The sequence below is a fragment of the Gymnodraco acuticeps genome, unplaced genomic scaffold (genome assembly GCF_902827175.1).
Source record: "Gymnodraco acuticeps unplaced genomic scaffold, fGymAcu1.1, whole genome shotgun sequence".
NCBI lineage: Eukaryota > Metazoa > Chordata > Actinopteri > Perciformes > Bathydraconidae > Gymnodraco > Gymnodraco acuticeps.
Genome location: NW_022990869.1, coordinates 330,041 through 352,086, shown reverse-complemented (window position 1 = coordinate 352,086; position 22,046 = coordinate 330,041). Strand labels below are relative to the sequence as shown.

The 22,046-nt window shown below is 39.4% G+C and overlaps 2 protein-coding genes across 6 annotated transcripts; both read left to right on the top strand.

The window, feature by feature from the left end:
- The first annotated feature begins 99 nt into the window (after positions 1-99).
- Positions 100-9,721, top strand: tdg.2 (thymine DNA glycosylase, tandem duplicate 2). Of its 3 annotated transcripts, none has more exons than XM_034233322.1 (9): positions 100-237; positions 2,240-2,568; positions 4,656-4,855; positions 5,024-5,093; positions 5,485-5,620; positions 6,032-6,114; positions 6,201-6,295; positions 6,871-7,042; positions 7,980-9,721. In XM_034233322.1, exons 1-9 carry the CDS (start codon positions 227-229, stop codon positions 8,111-8,113), a joined length of 1,230 nt encoding a protein of 409 aa, XP_034089213.1. In that variant the 5' UTR covers positions 100-226; the 3' UTR covers positions 8,114-9,721. The 3 variants fall into 3 exon arrangements, with proteins under 3 accessions (XP_034089213.1, XP_034089212.1, XP_034089210.1); XM_034233321.1 differs by having other exon boundaries at positions 208-568; positions 2,240-2,548; positions 4,654-4,855; XM_034233319.1 differs by having other exon boundaries at positions 208-568.
- A 760-nt stretch (positions 9,722-10,481) lies between these two features.
- tdg.1 (thymine DNA glycosylase, tandem duplicate 1) lies at positions 10,482-20,131 on the top strand. Of its 3 annotated transcripts, none has more exons than XM_034233333.1 (11): positions 10,502-10,650; positions 11,230-11,301; positions 12,264-12,439; positions 13,357-13,667; positions 13,753-13,822; positions 14,894-15,029; positions 15,959-16,041; positions 16,138-16,232; positions 16,577-16,748; positions 17,319-17,471; positions 19,364-20,131. In XM_034233333.1, the coding sequence occupies exons 2-11, from the start codon at positions 11,246-11,248 to the stop codon at positions 19,492-19,494; spliced, it is 1,383 nt and encodes a 460-aa protein (XP_034089224.1). In that variant the 5' UTR covers positions 10,502-10,650; positions 11,230-11,245; the 3' UTR covers positions 19,495-20,131. The 3 variants fall into 3 exon arrangements, with proteins under 3 accessions (XP_034089226.1, XP_034089224.1, XP_034089225.1); XM_034233334.1 differs by having other exon boundaries at positions 10,544-10,650; positions 11,246-11,301; XM_034233335.1 differs by lacking the exon at positions 11,230-11,301 and having other exon boundaries at positions 10,482-10,650.
- The last annotated feature ends 1,915 nt before the right edge of the window (positions 20,132-22,046 follow it).

The following is a 22,046-nucleotide window of genomic DNA, read 5'->3' as shown; positions in this document are numbered from 1 at the left end:
TGTAAAGTTAATACATCTATATTTAAATTCAAACATTTGGTAATAACATAGACGTAAATAATGTTTTTTATTTATTTATATTTCTCCCTGCAGTTCCCCTCCTGGCCGACAGATGGCGCTGAGCGCGCCTCCCTCTGGGCTACAGGAAATGTTGAAGTTTAAATGGTCTTTGTTTTGGGAGGATTCCCAGCCCCCCCGTCTCCCTATTTGAAAACTAAAGAACACAATGTATAACAGGTATGTTAGATTCCTCCTTAACGTTTATTTTTCATTAACATAGAGGCTAGTTCCTGTTTTTCCGCAGCTGTAGGACTCCGTAATGTTGTTAGCTTCCCTGTTAGCCACAGATTCCTTCTTCCTGTGTTAGCCGTCCATCCGTCTCCTTTGTGCAGAAATGAACCGAATGTGCTACAATAACAACAATACTCTTCAAACAATCCACATGTCCAGTGTGTATTGATGCCCTTGCAGCAGAATGAATGTACATTTGTTGAAATAAGTCAACTGTTAAGATGGAAGAAAACCAGTATACATCACTGACGGTTCCTACGGATTATTTTCAGCAGTGGTGAGTTGTTGTGGAGGTGGCAGCAGGTCATGGAAAACTTCTCATGTTTCCTCATTTGCATGCATGAGATTCAGATAAATACACTGCATGGTGATCATGCATACCTGTATACTTTATATGTGGGCTTGTAGCAAGTGACAGTGTCATTATTAAGGATAATAATGACATGTTTCTTCCTTTTCATGCATGAGATGAAGACAAATAAACTGCATTTTGAACCACACGACATCATGCATACCTTTGTACTATATGTTGGCTTGTAGGAAGTGACAGTTGAATTATTAAACATATTAACAACTGTGTAATACAATGTGTTAAAAAAAACGTGACTAATACACTCAATCAATATAACCCTGAGTAATAATTCAGGTATGTATCATATCAGGTTTGGGTCAGATTACCTTGACATTTAGTCAGTTAATGAAAACAAAATACATGGCAATTGTTGTAGTGCAATTCACTGGATACAATTGTTTTATATAATCTGAATAATGATAAATGACTTCAAGATGAATCCTTGAAACAAATAAAAAGAAACTAAAAGATGTTTTTTTCTTTTCTCAAAAACATTATCTAAATTGCTATCATGAATTTTTTTATATAATTTTAATAATTGCCGTCATTTGAAGACCAAAAATGTAATCTTTGACAGTATAACTTCTCTTTAGATGTCTTCCAACCCTGGTAGTAAAGACTGTAATTACACTATCACTCGCCACCGGCTTCATAAATACTCCTGCAATGGCTTGTATCACTCTGCGGCCTATTTGCAAGCATTAGAACTGAATAAACTCTCTACACGTTTGACCCGTAGTTGAGTTCAATCACAGTATCAATGTTTTTGAAGTGTTGCAATTGTTTGTGTATCTTCATCCCATTCTGGTCAGCCAAAAGGTGGTGTTCCTGTTTGTTGGTGCAATGAGAGAGGGTTATCTAAGTTTATATGGTCAAATTTAGGAGATGGAACGATATATAATTTGAAGGCGACAAAATTACGAGTTTTCATTATCGGCATAATTGTAAAAATATTCCCAGATGAGTTGAAATAGCATTCTAGCTCGCTATCACGCTAGAGAAGTGAGACAAAGATCTTGATTAAAAAAAAATACAGAAATGATAATTTAAGAAAGAAAAGGCCTTTTCATGATTTATGACTACCGTTTTTTAAGATTGTTAGTTTTCATTTACTCAAAAGAATGTTGACTAAAAGTGATACAAGTATAGGTAATGCATGATATTTTGTTTATTCGGATAATGTAAGGTCAGGTGATTTGATATGCCATATTAAGAGTTCAAAGTATATTTTCAAGATCATTGGGAAAGATCGCGTGTTTCGATAATAGGCCAGGATCATCTTGACAATGAGTTTTTATCTTGTGTCTTGCCTTCTCAAAATCAACCAATAAACCACATAAATCATTACATTTAGAGCTTGATTAACACACTCTACGCTGAATGAAATGCAGAGAATACAAACAAGTGGTTATCCGAGCATGATTGTTTGCAAGTATTGTGTCTTGTAAGTTTGTCTCACCTACTTTTCCTTCCCGCATGCCATCTAACACCAGTAACACTCTGTCCCTTCTTGCTGTGTCCGGTCTTATTTTTCTCACCTCCTTCTTTCTTTAACCGTCCTTCTTCTTCCTCTCTCACGCCTCCTCTCTCTTCCAGGTACCAGTCCAGTCAGCAGCACCCTGAGGCTCAGTATGTGATGCCCTATAACAACATGGGCTTCTACACAGAGGGTCCCAGAGATGAGCCCGTCATGGCGGAGCTGTCCGTCCACCGGGATCCTCCTGTTCACCAGGAACCTTTCTACCAGAACTACAACCCCCCGGCCCAGAATCAGTACCACGAGCTGACCTACCAGCCCAACCTCAGGGAGCAGCAGCAGCACCCTGGACACATGCACCCCCCTCAGCACCAACACACAGCCCAGCAGCAGCAGCAGCAGGAGCCCAGCGTGCAGCTCCAACCTCAGCCTGCTGCTCCACCTCAAGGTAGGGAGGGGTTTCAAAGGTATTCTCCAACACACACACATTTAAAGGTCACCTATTATGCAAAATCCTCTTCTTCATGTCTCTTCTACATCAACATGTGTCCCCTCTTCTTCATGTCTCTTCTACATCAACATGTGTCCCCTCTTCTTCATGTCTCTTCTACATCAACATGTGTCCCCTCTTCTTCATGTCTCTTCTACATCAACATGTGTCCCCTCTTCTCCATGTCTCTTCTACATCAACATGTGTCCCCTCTTCTTCACGTCTCTTCTACATCAACATGTGTCCCCTCTTCTTCATGTCTCTTCTACATCAACATGTGTCCCCTCTTCTTCATGTCTCTTCTACATCAACATGTGTCCCCTCTTCTCCATGTCTCTTCTACATCAACATGTGTCCCCTCTTCTTAATGTCTCTTCTTCATCAACATGTGTCTCCTCTTCTTCATGTCTCTTCTACATCAACATGTGTCCCCTCTTCTTCATGTCTCTTCTACATCAACATGTGTCCCCTCTTCTTCATGTCTCTTCTACATCACCATGTGTCCCCTCTTCTTCATGTCTCTTCTACATCAACATGTGTCCCCTCTTCTTCATGTCTCTTCTACATCAACATGTGTCCCCTCTTCTTCATGTCTCTTCTACATCAACATGTGTCCCCTCTTCTTCATGTCTCTTCTACATCAACATGTGTCCCCTCTTCTTCATGTCTCTTCTTCATCAACATGTGTCCCCTCTTCTTCATGTCTCTTCTACATCAACATGTGTCCCCTCTTCTCCATGTCTCTTCTACATCAACATGTGTCCCCTCTTCTTCATGTCTCTTCTACATCAACATGTGTCCCCTCTTCTTCATGTCTCTTCTACATCAACATGTGTCCCCTCTTCTTCATGTCTCTTCTACATCAACATGTGTCCCCTCTTCATGTCTCTTCTACATCAACATGTGTCCCCTCTTCTTCATGTCTCTTCTACATCAACATGTGTCCCCTCTTCTTCATGTCTCTTCTACATCAACATGTGTCCCCTCTTCTTCATGTCTCTTCTACATCAACATGTGTCCCCTCTTTTTCGTGTCTCTTCTTCATCAACATGTGTCCCCTCTTCTTCATGTCTCTTCTACATCAACATGTGTCCCCTCTTCTTCATGTCTCTTCTTCATCAACATGTGTCCCCTCTGTGGAAAGAGACCCTGAAAGTTTCAGGAAAAAAGACTCTCTCTCTTTTTGATCCATTTCTATAAAAACCTGTCTGAAAATGAGCTGATCAGATTTTGGCCACATTATGATGTCATAACGATGTGTTGGCTTGTGTAACCATTAGCCAATCAGCAACCAAGGTAACCCCCCCCCCCCTCTTATCACCTGAATCTCCTCCTAGAGCACCATTGTGTTCTTTGTAACCAAATCTCTCTCAGAGGGGCGTGGGGAGGGGCTCCTTATTTTCATCTAAAGTAACAGACAGAGAATCAGCACTTTGGAAACAGGGCTGAAACAGAGGGGATTATGGGTAATGCTGCAATGATCTGTTTGGTGTTTGGAGCCAAACACTTCAGAGACATGTTTGTATATATCTGAGACCTGTAATATATTGATGAAAAACAGTATCATAGGGGACCTTTAAGTGATTGTGTCAAACAAAGGCAAACTGAAAGTACAAGTGATTCAAATGAACGCTCAGCTTCAAACGGCAACGATAAAAATGCAGACCATTCCAGACATGTTGGTATAGTCTTGGACTCATATCTGAATTTCAACAGCCACATTTTGGTAATGCTAATTTTGCTCTACTATCGCCTAAAAAGTACAAAAAAGACACAAGACGATTATGAGATGGATTCAAGATTCTATTGTCATGTGTACGTAGCTACAGTGTAGTTATGACAGTGACAATCTTAGGTCACAGGCTCCTCCAACAGTGCAACACAATTAAACAGATTAGATAAGATAAGATAGGACTTTATTTATCCCGAAGGAAATTGTTGTGCCAGAGTTACAAAGAGACAATAAACATGATTATGAACTAACGTTTCAGTAGACTCATTAACTGTAGCCGCTGCTGCTTAATAAATGTCACACTCTGTTTCAGTGGCGACGCCGGTGAAGAAGAAGCGCGGCCGGCCTCCGAAGCAGCAGACAGAAGATGGAAAGACGACCGAGGAGGAGAACGAGATCGAGGCAGCGAAAAAAGCCAAAAGGGCTCTGAACCGCTTCAACGGCATGTCAGTGGAGGAGGTGATGACCAAAACCCTGCCGGACGTCATCACCTACAACCTGGACATCTTGATAGTGAGTTGTTAACTGGAGATAGGGAGATCATTCCCAATAGCAATATGTATTTGTTTGTTTGAGTGAGTGATTAAGTGGTGCCAGATGTAGAAAAAAGGTTTCAGACACAAAACAATGGTACATTTTCCCTGTCTGTTGCCATGGTAACACCTTCATGTTTCTCCTCAGATTGGAATTAACCCGGGACTGCTGTCGGCGTACAAAGGACGCCATTACCCAAACCCAGGAAACCATTTCTGTATGTTGACATTCAATTTCCTTCAATTATTTACTGATTAGCTTCTGCCCTGTTTGTTTGTTCAGTACAGATCCCCAAACATACAGATATACACAGCATTATGGTTCATTGCAATTACATTTGATATCATTGTGTTCTTTTAGTTTTGTGTAGAGCTGTTCAAATTGTTTAATTGGGTAATTTAATTAGAATATCAACATTTAACAGTTAATATAACTTTCAATAAAGCATGTCAGGTACATTTTTTTTACATTTTCATCAGGGATGATCACTGATTCCTGATTGCCCAAGAATAATTTTTATCACACTTTTTCTAAAGTCATGTGCAAAATGTGTGTCTGGAAAGCCATTTTCCTTATGACATTGTCAAATCTCCTTCTTTCCTCTCCAGGGAAATGTCTGTTTCTCTCTGGTCTGACTGACGAGCAGCTCAACTTCATGCATGACCAGAGCCTGCCGGAGACATACAGCATCGGCTTCACCAACATGGTGGAGAGGACCACACCCGGCAGCAAGGACCTCTCCAGGTCAATACAAATAATTAAACTCAATGGAAATACAGTTTCACTTTCAGAAAATACAATAAGTACTTATAGCTTTTTTACTAGACTTAAAGGTCTCCTATTATGCTATTTTAGGCATATATTATGGGTCTCAGATATATCTGGATCAGCTCCGTTGTAGCCCCGTTTTTAGAGATTTGGGTACGGAGGAAAAGAGAGAGGGTTTTGTTTTCTGACGCTGCGTGAGTTCTCTGACACACACACACAGGGGACACATATTTATGTATAAAAGACATCAAAAAGTGCATTTTGCATGATAGGTCCCCTTTAAGTCTAAGTTCGTCTCCAATAAGGAATGTGGAAAAAGCCTTGCAAACTAATCCTGTGTCCCTTTTAAAGAAACAAAACCTATATTTTTATGTTTTCTTGTTTCAGTAAGGAGATTCGTGAAGGAGGTCGACAGTTACTCGACAAGCTGCAGAAATACAGACCATTAATAGCTGCTTTCAATGGAAAAGGTACACTCATTAAAACATTTGAGACTCAGTGTTTAGATGGCTCATAATAAAGACAACAGTGTTTTGACTTGTATTCATTTTGGCAGGTATTTATGAAATCTTCTGCAAAGAAACGTTTGGTGTGAAGGCAAAGAAACTCGACTTCGGTCTACAGCCTTACAAAATTCCAGAAACTGAAACAGTAAGTTGAAACAGAATCTGGATTAAAATATAACTAACAATGCCTTACAATATATTTTCAAATGTCATGTGCCCATGGAGAGTAAGACTTTGTTTTTTGGACTCATACCTCGAGAATGGACTAAAAAAGACAAATATTGATTAAATCTGTTGCTGGTGGAAAGTAAAAAAGCTCTTACAAGGAAGTGGTTATCTCCAGAAAGCCCAACTTTAAACGCATGGATGGATATTACAATGGACATTTACAAAATGGAGAGGATAACATCATCTGTCAATCACAGTGGACTGATTTCGTAAAAACCTCATAGGTCAGATTTTATTTTGACAAACATATGATTTTACTGTGAAGTCCTGATCACTCCCTAATGTTCGTATTGTTCGTACTTTTTACTGTTTTTATTTTATCTTAAACTAAGAAGCATTTCGGACAGACTTAAGATGTACAATTACTATGTCTTGAAAAAACACTGTGTAATTGTTTGCTGCCAAATGTCAATAGAAAATATATTACAAAAAAGATATATATAACTAACAACACAAACAGCAATCCTCACAGCATATGTTTCCTTCCCCCAGGTGTGCTACCTGATGCCCTCGTCCAGCCCTCGCTGTGCACAGTTCCCCCGTGCGCAGGATAAGGTTCATTTCTACATCAAGCTGAAGGAGCTGCGGGACGAGATGAAGGGTCTGATCCCGAAGCGCGAGGTGGAGGAGACGGAGTACCTGTTCGATCTGCAGCTAGCCAAAGGTAAACACAATCAGAAGTACTGTATTAATCCCACAGCGGGGAAATGTTACAGCAAAAAGTGGCATAGCAGGAATGAAAGGCATGCAATAATACAGAATTAGAGACAAAATAAGTCAAAATGTATTGATATTAGTTGGTATTATTATAGTTCAATGTGCACAATTTTACTCATATTTGAAATTGACTTAATTCTAACCTTTTTTATGTTATTCATTTTCTTTTATTTAAAAAAATGTTGTTTTTTTTTTTCTTCTATTTTTCTTAAACGGAGCAAAGGTAAAAAAAAAACGTATTTGCCCCGTGACAGTATTCTGATTAATTAAAGGTGGGGTATGTCATTTATTTCAGAAACACTTTGTTATTCCATGGAATGCTCTTAACATCCCGATAGCAATGAATATCTTGTCATCTGTGGAAGCCGTGGCGCTGTAAAAAGCACGACCAATCATTTGAGCCGGCCCGGCTAAAGTAACTGGATGGCCTACCTGCCTGTCAGCCTTCCATCTGTGCACAAACTTATCTCGTGCCCTCATTGGTCATGTGCGCGTTCGTGTGTGTTGGAGGAGGGGCTCTGTGAGGAAGTGGCTGATTTTTTCCGGCTGTGTATTTTCAAATTCTAGCGCACTCGAGCTGGTTCCTCCAAAATGACCTCCCCCACCTTTAAGTATCATTTACTACACAATGAGTGTTTCAGTGTTCTACTACTCATACACCGCTGCATCTCAGAGGGAAATATTATTATTTTCACTACATTTATTTGACACTTGTTTACGTCTTATATAAACGACACGTTTATATTATATAAATATAGCTAGAAAATAAAATATGGCAAAATAAGCTCCACATTGAAACAAAAGCAGTAATTTTTAAAGACCTATTTATGCGTTTGTTTACATATTTATGCGACGAACTAACTCTTGGTTGTTGTGTTCTGCAGAGGATGCAAAGAGGATATCAATCAAAGAGGAGCAGGTGGATCCGGAGTATGAAAGCTCTAATGCGCTACCCGGCGACGAGAAGCAAAGCAGCAACGACGGCGACGAGAAGCAAAGCAGCAACTCCTCCAAGTAAAGGAGCGCGAAGAGAGGAGGAGAACAGCCTGTCTGCTGTAGCACACAGGTAGTGTAGTGAGTTCTCACTACAGTTCATCGAGTTGGAACTAAACAGAGTTAGGGTTAGTTACAGGTGCATCAACTGCATCTGTAAATAATGACTCCAAACCACTGTGACTGATCACCTTTCTGAAGCAATTTAAAGGTCTGTTGATTTTTTTATAGAACAGTAACATGAACCAATGACCTCAAACATCCCGGAGAAAAAATAGATTTGAAGTCCGGCAACATTTTAGGCACACGGTACATTTCTGTTCACACCGAAAGATAGTTTTTGTTTGTTTACACGAAAGATCCACTGGGAAACCTACGGGATATTTGTCCACTTGTACCTTATTGCCCCATGTTTTTGTGTCTAAGTGACACCCATTTTTTTAATTGGTCCAGTATTGACCCACTAGACAGGCTGCTATGTAATCCTATTGGGCCATTACACACCTTCAGTTTGCGTCAACTAAAACACATGCTTGTTTTTCATCAATTACAGGCTCATGTGGTTATTCTAAGTGTCACAGAAATAGACGAATACAATGTTTTCTTTGCTGGATCCTGGCTGTGAACCCCGGGAGAATTCTCTTTCAGAAGTCTTGTGTTGCATCCATCTTGACAAAATCATCTAAATAACCAGCCACAACATTGACGGTCCTTAAGAAAACTCTAAGCTACACTGACTGTACTCCAATTAAACAATCTCTGACAACAACTGTTTTCAGGCAGAAAGTCCTATGATAAAATAAAATAAGAGGTGAAATCAGCCGAAAGGTAAACCGATCCTTTCTATTATGTTGTTGACACTTTTAATACAAAAACTGAGCTTGTCCGTGGCCTAAACAAGCAGCTAGTGGACAAGCCAGCATTCTTGCTCAATACTGAACCAATTCAAAGAAACATAGTCTCGAGTTGTGACAAAAACATGGGTCAATTAGGGTCCAGGTTGAAAAAATACCAAAGTGTTCCTTTACACAATTTGCAGTAATGTGCAAAAAATACGTAACACATTGCCACCATCAATTATGTTTTGCGTGGTTTCTAGAGATTAAGTAAATTGCTTAAGTATTACCATTGTATTGGGTAATGACAAACCATTCCTTCTGCAAGCAGCACAGTGCATCTCCTTGGTTTGTATTGTGGTATCTTGCAGAAAAAGGACATTGTAGGCCGGTCTGCGGACAACATGACACGGGAGCACTGCAGCTGAAGAGGCTCACTCACCAGAAACCAGATAGCAGCTGTACTAGTAGCATGATGCATCAGTGAGAGTGAGAAACCCTCTGATGACACACGGAGAAAAAGGAGAGTCATACAGTTTCCTGAAGCCTCGCAATGTAACGCACAAGGGAGAAAGTGCCCACCACGGTTACATTTTCTAACTCTCCAACAGACTGTGCATGTGTTTGGTGTTATTTTTTATCACTATTTATTGCATTTTGTATGGTACGTGTGTCCAGTGACTTATTTTTGTATTTTTAAAAGAATGACATTTTATGATTTATCAGTTGTATAAATAGGTAATTGTACTCTGGAATTTCTACCCTGTAATTACAGAGTTATTAAATCTCTTCTAAAGATAGTCTGTTTATTGTCTCATTGTTCAAAGCATTAATGTGATGACCTGAAATGTGAGAAAACACACAACAGCCTTTAGAAAGCATCGTTGATGACCATTCTTGAGTAGAAAGTCATATTTTCAAAACACCATGAAATTAGTTATTTTGAGGATTTTCGTGCTTATTAAAATACGCTGCTGTTGTGTGCAACGCTGCAGACAAGCATGCATTTAAACCGATCAAATGATATACTATAATATACCATACTATAATATAATATACTATGAAAACAGAAAGTTCATCAGACTGTCAACATATTGTTATTTGGTCAATTTCACATCCAAAAAGGCCAATTGTAAACAAAGAAATGTGCCATATGGTACAATATCTTAAAAAAAGAGATTTCATTGCCAACCAGTTCCGTTAAGTTCTTATTTTTTATATCATTGTACTATTCTGTGCTTTCTCTGTCTCTATATATATTATATTTCAGTTACTCTATTTATACGATTAAGAGAGATTTTAAAACACTTGGCTCTTTAAACAGCAAAGACTCTCAGCCAATAGAAAACAAGTACCGGAGAGTTTAAAAGTCCTGCGGCTCATACCAATGCTAAAACAGGGGTGTACCGGTTGGTTGGTTTTTGATTTTATTGTGCTGTTTTCAGTTTAAACACCATATCCAAACATCTTCATAATATGAGATTTTACAATATGTAATGGTATTAAAATATACTGATAGTAGTAATTGTACTTGTTGAAAGTAAAACATATGTTCCTTCGTGCACGGTGCACACCTACGGCTCATACTTGAGCTCTTCCGGTGTCAAAGTTGACCAGCAGGGCTGTCATGTCTTTGTTGCCTCTGTTGTGAATAGAAGAGCGGCGTTTATGGAAAAATAACACTTACATGTACAGAAGAAAGTAAATAAAACCATACCCACAACAGGTACGTCAACGTTTATAAATTCTGCTAAATTGTTTTCAATTTCTTAGGCGAGGAATCTCAGTGGAAGCGAAACCATTCATCCATGCTAAGTTAGCTTCAGAGCTAGCTGTTGGCTAACATTAGCTGCACTTGTGGCACTGCTACACGTTTCCTTTTTACAATAACATATATTTGATCATGTATGATTGGACTTAGTTAGCGACAGACTCATACATAATTATGCTAGCTAACACCTTTTTAAATGTGATAACTGGGTTTCATTCGCTGTTAGCTTGTTGGTTAGCATAGCTACAGTAGAAGCTGCAGGTGTGGATATGTAGTTGCATCATTTGTTGTGTTGCTTGTAAAATAGGGCATGCGTAAGACCGTTTAACTTCATTTTATTGTGTAAACCCCCATCAAGTTATCCTTTTTTGTTTTTATGGTTTATGTTATGGTTTATCTTTTGTTGCTAACTCCACAGTTTTGTGTACAAAGCCCTGGCACATGCATTCAGTTTCATACACTGCCAAACTCTTAGTATGCTTAATATCACCTAGCCATGTTTCCTCAATTTGCATATTGATTTATTTAATTAAGTCAAACCACCCAAAAGATGGAGGACAAGCTGAATGGATTCCCTGTTGTGTCCCCGGAGTATCTTCAGCAGTGGTGAGTCTTCCTCCACAATGTGGCCAAAGATTAAAAACCTGTGAATGGCAAAGAGTGATGAAGATGAAATGAAAGCATGTGCGCCCCTTTTTCTGTTTTGTTTTACCATTGTTCTCACGATATGCCAGGTGGTTTGTGCACCGTGAAGTATGATGTACAGTGCTGTGATAACTGTGTGTGTTGTAGCTTGATGGTTTTATACTTTGGTTTCATTCAGGAACAACAAAGGGAAACTTGTTTTTTGTGGGTCTATCTTTTTTTATGAATATGATGTGAAGCTCTCTTTGATTAACTAACCATTGTTGACTGGGAACTAACTGGGTTTTCATGTGGTGTGATTTACTGAATTATATACAATACAGTCCAATGTATTGGTTTCATCTCGCTTAAAACTAATACAAACTCATACAACATAGCTGTAATAAAATCTCCCTTTAAGGCATGATGTTGAGATTTGTTAAAACTATTTTAAGAAATAATTTGTGGTCATTTTGAAGTAGTTTTGGAGACTAAGACACGTATATCTCCTTAAAATGAAATAAAGGTTGAAGGCTTATTAAATAAACGTATTAACTGGCTCTAAATAATTGTAAGAAAGTGCAGAAGAATCAGTGTCAAGTATATTTGACAAGGAATATCCTTTGGTGTGTTGTTGCCTGACATCAAATATAGTAGGAGAAAATGCAACATAAATCTGGAAATAAGGAATTGAAATAAAATGTGTTATGTATATGTTTTAAAATAACACAGATAAAGCTTTGTAAGGAGTAAGAATCCAACTCCCAGGACCAACCGATGTAAAACATATTTTTGCATTACCACTGTGTTAAAGTCAATCAAGTCCAGAAAACTAACAAAAAAAGCACACGGTGTCGTTCCAGCTCAGGAGTCACCATGCAGCTCATCCCTCTGCTATTTCTCTTCTTGTATCAATACTTTCCTCTGTGTAATCTTTGTCACAGGGTTCAGTCTGCACAGCAGTTTCAGGCTCTCCAGGCACACCAGGCACAATATTCAGGCTACGACCACAACCAGCAGTCCCATTACCCCGAGGGGCCGAACGGAGAGGCAGCCATGGCTCACATGGCGTATCCAGAGCCCATGACGGAGGAGCAGGAGCCGGAAAACATCGCAAAACGTACTATGATCTCATTAAACATTGTGTATAGGTCTGCTGCTTTAGGGTCAGGCCCAGAGTTTTTAGTGTTTTAATGAAGTGGTACTCATTGTTGACAACAAGAGGTCTGCACATGTATTCCTAAATGATAAGATCTGATGAAAGCTTTGTTATGCTGCATGCTATAAGTGAGTGGGCTTGTGAAGAAAAGCTTTTTGTAAGTAAGTGACAGACTTTTAAAATATATCAGAATCTTTATTAGTCCCACAGAGGGGACATTTACATTGTTACAGCAGAAAAGAACATTTTACAAAAATACACACCCTGTAACAGTTCTGAGGATTTAGCAGCAAGTGGGAAATAAGTTTTTTTTTTTGTTGTGTTTCTCTTAGTATCCTAAGATACTGTTATGTTTGGCTGTGAAATTTTTTTATTATGAAGGGCAGACCATCTATTTGTTTTTTGTTTTTTTAGAAAGGGGCAGGTCACATAAGATTTTATTCTTCTCCCTGCTCCTTTTCGCTCAATGGTGTTTTGGTAGAGTCATGTTTTCTTGGCAATTATTGTACATTTGGTTTTGCGTACCATGAGCGGGACAAATAAAAATGAAATGAAATATATTGCACAGTTTTTAACGGCATATATATATATACATATTGCACATAGTTGGCAGTCTTTGGCTGCACTTTGGCTCGACCAAAAATCGCTTATAAATGTGCTATATAAATAAAACTTGATTTGTTGTATTTGGCTTTCTTAAAATAATGTGTAATAGTCTTATGGTTTGCATGGAAGTTTGATATGTGTCAGGACAGTCCAAAAACTAAATTAGATGGAGTAATTTAGAACAGTAAGCTGGATAAAGTCTGTCTGTGAGGGTTTTGATATTTCGTCCTTTTAGACTTTTTTTTTTTTACTAATTTGAGCTTTCCCTGTAGCCCCACCCAAAAAAAGAGGCAGAGCAGCTCAACCTAAGGAACCCAAGGCCCCCAAACCCCCCAAAGTCCCCAAGGCACCAAAGCCACCAAAGCCACCGAAGCCCCCTAAAGATCCAAAGGCACCGAAAGCCAAACCGGGCCCGAAGCCCAAGAAGGGAGCCGAGGTTTCAGCAGACGGAAAGCAAGAGAAGATCGACGAGAGCTTCAAGAAGGTGAAGAGGAAACACGACCGCTTCAAGGGAATGTCCGAGGAGGAAGTCATGACCAAAACTCTCCCCGACCTGCTGGATTACAACCTGGACTACGTCATTGTAAGATTCCCTGCTCAAATCTTTGCGAGTAAAGCCAGAGACTGTGCAAATTAAGGTTTGTAATGAGCATTGCTTTTTATTCCAGATCGGTATTAATCCAGGGCTGATGGCAGCTTACATTGGACGGTGGTTCCCGGGTGGTGGAAATCATTTCTGTAAGTAATTGATTTCCAGAATTTCCTGTGATGGTCTGCGAAAATAATCAGAAAACCTTTATTTAAAATCTAAAACAATTTGTGTGAAAGGCAAGCGTGTGATTCTTTACTATCTTTGCAAGACCCAGTGATCCCAAGTGAGGTGATACCATGGATGTATAATAAGAACTGGATACAGCGTCGGAGGCGGGGTCTCGTTCGTTCCTATGAGAGCTGCTCATTGGCGCATGAGGACAAAATGGCCTGACTTTTGAGAGAGCGAAACGTCACAGATTACCCAGCATGCCTGGCTGTCGGAGCAGAAGAACCTGTATGTGTGCTCACAGAGCATGCGCCCCTTAAGCCCCGCCCCCCGAGCTCCCACTCTCGGCTCACTAGAATGAATGGAGAGAAAATAAATCTAGATTCGGCTTTTATTGCGTTTTACAACTTTAAGGACCTAATCATTATAATAAGGGCTATAAAATAGTTCATACTGGGTAGTTTATTTAGTTAAAAAAAATTATACAACGGTTTACAGACGTCTCTTTCCCAATGTTAGTCAATGGGAAAAAGTTGTTTTGGGCCGGGTGACGTCACGGACTGATACGGAAGTTGCAGTACCGCCGTTTGGACACTACGAATATTGGCACAGAGTCCGGCGCACTTCCTGGGGGCTTGGGTTATACAGGTTGAAATTAAAAACATGTATCGGCTTGAAACATATTTGTTTGGTACTTTAGCTGGTTTGTTGCTTATCCTTGGTATACTGCATTTTTGATAAAGCCAATTTGAGCCACCAGATGTATTCTTTATTTAATACCCGCTCCTTAACTTAATTTTTGGAATATCTCATGAAACGGATTTGCGAACGCCAAAACACATACTGTACTTGTTAGCCGAGTGATGGACTGTTGAATGTTGTGACACCCGTCTCTATCTCTCCAATTCAACACTGTCATTAAGAGAAACTCTCTTCCTATGTTATGCATGCATGATAAGTAGCATTCGGGACACCATTAGCTTCAGTCAAATACATCGGTCTTTGTTTACTACAGAGAAGAATGACTGATTGATGGTTTTGCTTTTCAGGGAAGTGCCTGTTTCTGTCTGGATTCACCAAGGAGCTTCTGAACCACACGTCCGACACCATCCTGCCCGTCAAATACAAAATGGGCTTCACCAACATGGTTGCCAGGGCGACGCCAGGCAGCAAAGACCTCTCAACGTAGGCCTTTAGACATATAATCATGCAATCTTATATTGATTTGATCAAATAAAATCTGTATTTAAGTCAGTCTGTTGAAGTTGGACAAGAAGTCTGGCTGAGATTCAGAGGTGGGAAGTAGCGGCGTACAAATACTTCTTTACTGTACTTAAGTACATTTTTATGGTATCAGTACTTTACTCCACTACTTATTTTTCTGACGACTTTTTACTTTTACTCCTTACATGTTGAACACAAATACCTGTACTTTCTACTTCTTACATGTTGAACTCAAATACCTGTACTTTCTACTTCTTACATGTTGAACACAAATACCTGTACTTTCTACTTCTTACATGTTGAACACAAATACCTGTACTTTCTACTTCTTACATGTTGAACTCAAATACCTGTACTTTCTACTTCTTACATGTTGAACTCAAATACCTGTACTTTCTACTTCTCTCATTTTCCAAACAGCTGGTTCCTTTAGTCTGAATGTGTGTTTGATGCGTGATCATTATTCTTTAGAGTCATTGCGTGCCTATTGATTTGAACACGATCCGTGTATCCATCATTTCCTGGTCTTCTCTAAAGAAGAGGGACCAATGGAAACGTTGTCATGTTGCCGTTGTTCAGCATGGAAACATTCATTAGCTAACAATGACATTATTGTTCTATTAATATAAAGGGAGGTCAGGTACTCTTTAAAACAGCTGCTAGTTATGGGTACTTTTTACTTAAGTACATTTCAAAGCCTCTTTACTTTGACTTGAGTAAAGAAGTTTAGTCAGTACTTCTACTTTTACCAGAGTATTTTTAAACACGAGTATCTGTACTTCTACTTGAGTAAAAGATGTGTGTACTCTGCTGAGACTCCTCTGAGCTGTGAGATCAGGATTGTGTCGTTACACTGTATTATAACCATGTTTTGTTTTTCATCCCAACAGTAAAGAGTTTCGTGAAGGAGGCCAAATTCTCGTAGAGAAGCTGAGGAAATACAAGCCTCTCATTGCTGTTTTTAATGGAAAATGTAAGCGCTTATCTTCAACAGAGCACACTTTTACAATCGAGCATTCGTTAATGTGAATATAAGTCATATTTATCCTTTTTCTTCCCTCCTCCCAAGGCATCTATGAAATGTTCTGCAGGGAGATGTTTGGTAAAAAACCAAAGAAACTAGATTTTGGTCTGCAGCCGCACAAGATCCCCGACTGTGAAGTGGTGAGCATCATTAGCCTCAAACATCGATGATAGCTAGTTTCATTTAACAAATTACCCTCATAATACCTTTTATTTTCTGTTGAGACTTTGTGCTTTTAGTGTTATTTGTTTAGTAAAATGATTGTATCAGATAAGTACTATATACCCGTGATAATAAGCATCTGTACTGACAAAGGGACACTTAAATGCAGCATATTTTGTAGTATTTATTTCTACTTAAACGTTGAATCAGTCTCATAAATGAAGACTGTTTTAAAATATAAGTTTCTTTAACCACACCATAGACATTGTTCGATCTGCCGCCACCTTCTGAGGTATTGATCTGACGGTGATTCCCTCCACAGGCTCTGTATCTGATGCCTTCGTCCAGCGCTCGCTGTGCTCAGTTCCCTCGCGCTCAGGACAAAGTTCACTTCTACATCAAACTGAAGGAACTCAGAGACGAGCTGAAGGGTCTCCAAAAGAGCAAAGAGATCGAGGAGATTGATTACAGATTCGACCTGAAATTGGCCAAGGGTAAGCACAGTAGTGGAGGAATGTTTAAGTCATTCAACATGGATTTAATCACTAAGCTGCATTGCATTTAAAACAGTTTTTCTTAAATCAAAACTACAAAAGCAGCATTGTGACAAACAAACTAAAATCTATAACGATTTGAAAGTAATTTTCACATTTCTAGTGTAGGGAAGTTCGGTTTTTACTCTTTTCAATAAATGCTAATAGTCATTTAAAGACGTAGCATCTTTGGCGTGACACCTCGTGTGTTTCAGTTCAAAATATTATTAAAATCCTGCCTTTAGTTTGACTTCTGGATCCAGTTTAGATCAGAATCAGAAACGGGTTTATTTGGGTTATATTCTAGATCTGACTTGGTGTCATGGTGCATACATACAAGTAAAAAAACACAGATGGCAAACTATTTTAAGAACACTATAATAGCATTACAAAACAAAATAGTAAAATAAAGCAGTAATTTACATTGAAATGGCATGCAATAAAATAATAAATATGTGCAGAAAGCAAACCAGATATTGTCATAGATCATGCTTGACATGAACTCTTCTCCTTTTGTTTCTACATCCACAGAGGATGCCAAGAAGGCGGCGATAAAGGAGGAGCAGTACGACCCGGGTTATGAGGATGCGTACGGAGGAGCGTACGGAGAGCAAGGACCTGACGGAGAACCGGTCCCACCCCCGACCAACGGTCACTGCACATTCTCCACTGCAGAAAACACAGGTAACACACACACACACACACACACACACACACACACACACACACACACACACACACACACACACACACTATACTCCACTTATATTACATAAATTGTAGTTGTTGAAATGAAATGTCCATTGAAGTGTGCAGCATGATGTTGTGTGTACGCACACTTCAGCCATCTTTTAAGGTAAATATTCCTAAAGATGTTTGAGTATATGCGCGGCTGTTTTTGAAACAGTTAATTGTATATTTAGGATTCTCGGGTAGGGAATTAAAGGAACATGAAACCAGAAGCTAGACCTTTTAACAGAATCCACATCTCTTTACCTCATATTTCACATTTCAACATGGTCTGATCAAAAAATTGCGTTTCGACAATTTATAAGTAATGATTGTCATTTAGAAGTGGAACGCAAAATATATGCATACAAATGATTCAATGGTCTGTACTGATTGTAATGTATCAGGGGGTCCACGGGGTCTTAAAAAGTATTACAAGTTGATCAATCAATTTAGCGAAAATGAAGGCTATTAAAAAGTATTAAACGGCATTTCCCAAGGTATTACATTTTGTAGCTTGTTTTCAATAAGTATATAAATTGTCCAAAGAGGTTGTGTTCTACAGTCTGCCTGAATGTAATCATTGCGTAGGTGTGTAGTGTGATTCTGTGTAGTTTATTGATGGCATCCCGTTGGGTTTGACGTCATCTGAACAGGACATCGCACGCTCACTGCTTGATAGCGCGCAAAGGTCCGTTTACGCCGGTTGTTAAACAACATCGTTATGGGGAAATGCAAGTCTGCGTCCAAATGGTTGGAAGATAAGGAGGAAGGACAATCAATACTGCATATAGTCAATGTGAGGTGAAGTGTATCGCCAAGGTAACCGGTTAGAACTCGAAGTGGCGATGAGGTCTTAAAATGTATGGAAAGGGTCTTAAAAGGTATTAAAAGGTTTTACACCTGACTTCAGGATTCCTGAATATATGTGTATACATTTCAATGTTCTCAAAAACGGTACGGATTTCTTTCTCTTGAGTAATCTAGATAATGTTACTTGAAACCTGGTTTCTTTGATGCACTTAAGCATCATTATTTATAGCATTTTATTTATTTCAAATGAAAAAAACACAACTTTTCATGTTGGGAAACATTTGCCTTACTGGAGTGTTTCAGAATACTGAAGATGATACTGTATCCTTGCCAGTTTGACAAGTGCTCTTAGATATAGACGTGATCTACCAGGATAAGCGTGATATATAATCAAATCAAATCCAAATGTATTATAGCCGCAAATCACAAGAAATGCCTCAAAGGGCTGTGCAAAGACAAAATACAAGCGTCATAGCATCAAAGTTATAAAAACATTATACCTCAACATAAGTATTGCCATGTGATAAAAGCATGTGACTGAAGTGATGGTAATGTAGATGGAAACTAGGTGATGGAAATGAGTTTACAAGGAAGACAGATACGTTTTGAGTTTGCTTTTAAAGGAGTCAACGGAAATCGCTTCGGATCTGACAATTCTAAAGGAGAGCTGCTCGGAATATCAGTTGTGTCAGATATTCCTCAGCTCAGAGTGTGTGTGTGTGTGTGTGTGTGTGTGTGTGTGTGTGTGTGTGTGTGTGTGTGTGTGTGTGTGTGTGTGTGTGTGTGTGTGTGTGTGTGTGTGTGTGTGTGTGTGTGTGTGTGTGTGTGTGTGTGTGTGTGTGTGTGTGTGTGTGTGTGTGTGTGTGTGTGTGTGTGTGTGTGTGTGTGTGTGTGTGTGTGTGTGTGTGTGTGTGTGTGTGTGTGTGTGTGTGTGTGTGTGGTGTGTGTGTGTGTGTGTGTGTGTGTGTGTGTGTGTGTGTGTGTGTGTGTGTGTGTGTGTGTGTGTGTGTGTGTGTGTGTGTGTGTGTGTCCAGAAGGAGCACAGGAGGCGACCACGTCACAGATCCCAGAGGGCCAGCTGCCTGACGGACAGTGGATGACTCAGTCCTTCGCAGATCAGATCCCAGACATCAGCGGGGGACCAAAGGACGCCGCCGTACAATGAAAAGACTGATTTCTCCAGTTTTTCCTTTCATTAGTGTCCGAGTGGAGTATACACACTTAGATGGACTTTTTTTTTTTAGAGATCTTGCAGAATCTCCTTTCTGCACTTTTTATTTTGTTTGTGATCTTGTATTCCTGTTTTGATCATCTTCACGGCAGTCTTTTTAAATATGTGAAATCAGGGACTTGACAATGATGCATGACTGTCCTCGGAGAAGGTCGTGTTATTAAGCGTTTGTTTTGCCTTCGTACTGTACCATACTGCACTGTGATGCAGTAAGAGGAACCTTCACGTCTACTGTTTTGACAGCAGATTAACAACCATGTTATTTTAAAAGCTTGATTTATCAGTGTGAGCATTTATGATCCTTAATGAGGATTTAGCTAGCATTAATGTTTCAATTCATGGTGCTATGAACTGACCACGGTGCATCACTCAAAGAAAACACATGTTTTCAACAGAAGGGGATTCCTGGCAAGCCTTTCAATATAATGTTAGTTATATTTTAATCTTTGACCACCAAATTGTTTTGCTTTTAGGAGTTATAGGATTGTTTTGTATGTTTATGAAAATGTCATTCACATGGAATTTTATGAAACATTTGTCCATTAAACGTCTTGATGAGGCTTTTTCTATATTATTGGATCACTTTTTCCAGTCATTTCAGCTGCAAAAATAACTCAAATCATTAGTTGAGCAACAGAAAAAATAACTGTTTTGACAATGAGTTTTCCAATGCTGTTTCTCGCCTCTAAAATAAGGAGATTTCTCTCTGTTTTATATCAATTAATTGAACATCTTATGTCTTGGACGTACAAAACAAACAATTAAAGACACTATATTTGTCTGACATTCAACAAAGTTGTGTTATGGCGCGTTTCCACTACAGCGCGGTTTAAGCGTGCCGTGCCCGTTTGTGGTTGCGTTTCCACTAGGCGTAGTTCCGGCTAGCGGGTACTTTTTCACAGTTTTTCTGGCTCTCCAAAATCGAGGTTCTTTCCGGGCCAACAACCGGGTTGAGTATGCTAAACTAGTGACGTGAGTGCTACAACTACAACAAGATGAACATATTTGACCGTGATTTAATTGTAATACACGTTTCAAAATGATGTCGAAGTAACAACATACTGATACCGGTTAGTGAAAACCATGAATTAATGCTTCGACAAGTCGGCAGACAGACGGCAGGCGAAACACCTTTTAAAATATGTTTTCTGAATGGAGATCGGCTAAGCTAACGTTGTATATGCTCCGACAGTCCACACTCACAACAACGGCCTACAGACATAAACAAACCAGCGACTGTATTCGCCATGACACAGACAGTCTGTGGTTTGTACTTGTTTAACTTTAGTCTCTGAACAGATATGAAGAGCTGTGAGCAGGGGCGCCACCAGGGATTTTGGGCCCCATGAAAAGATATCACATTGGTTACTTAAACATTTTTTTCTTAATGTTCTAAAATAGTTTGGGCCGCTGTCAGTCACGGGACCTTAGAATCGTCCTAACTTTTCACCCCCTTATGGCGCCCCTGGCTGTGAGCTATGAGGGCTAACGGCAGATGTTGGTTTTGTGTTTCGCATTGAAGATGACGTCACGGCTCCGCCTACACTGCGTTACTATAGTTACTGCGTTGAAGTCCCGCCCATCTACTTCCGACCCATGGGACCTTATTTCGGAAAATTATGTATTGAAGTCAATGGAGAGAGAGATTATCTCTCGATCCCGTTTGAATTGTGCCATGAATTACACATATGATGTTTGTCAATCTTAAAAAATAATTTCCATGTCAAAAAAGTCAGTTTGTCGTAAGACTATGAAAAATATGCAACTAGAAAGACTACAAATCCCAGAGTCGCGTAAGTGAGCATGTTAGTTAGCATTACAGCCTTAGCCTTGTCATTTTTATTAGGCTTAACATGAAGTAACATTAAGTAACCCAAAATGTTAAACAATAAGAGTAGTAGTCATATTTCGTGAACCCTTTGAAGAGTACTGTCACACCGGTGTGATCATTCTATAATACACAGTTTAAGCCCGGATGCCCCCGGGGACGGGGAGACATGCTAACGCTACATTAGCATTCGCCTCTATTGAAACGCAGCATAAAGTGAGCCTGGCCTACCAAGGGCTAACGAGGCCTAGCCATACCGTACTAAGCCGAGCGAGGCCCTGCTGTGGAAAAACGCCATTAGATTCTGAAACAGGTCTTGACAGTAACACGGTTTTAACATTTGACCACTGAGCATACTAGATGAATTACAATGAATTATTGCAGAAGTTTACATCCTGTTAAACTCACATTGTACAGTACTATGAAAACATTTCTGTGATGGCCACCATAACCATTTTTTTTTTTAACCAGGGCATTAATATTGCTTTGGCAGTGAAACGACTTAATTGAGCCGATAATCCTAGATGCTCAAATGGCTGGTCATTGAAGAAAAAAGTGTGCTTATTGATCATTATGAACATTTGTGTTAAAGGGACAGTTAACTCTAAAATCAAGTTGGTCAAATGGTGACTCAAGATTATCTACAGACTTTGATGGG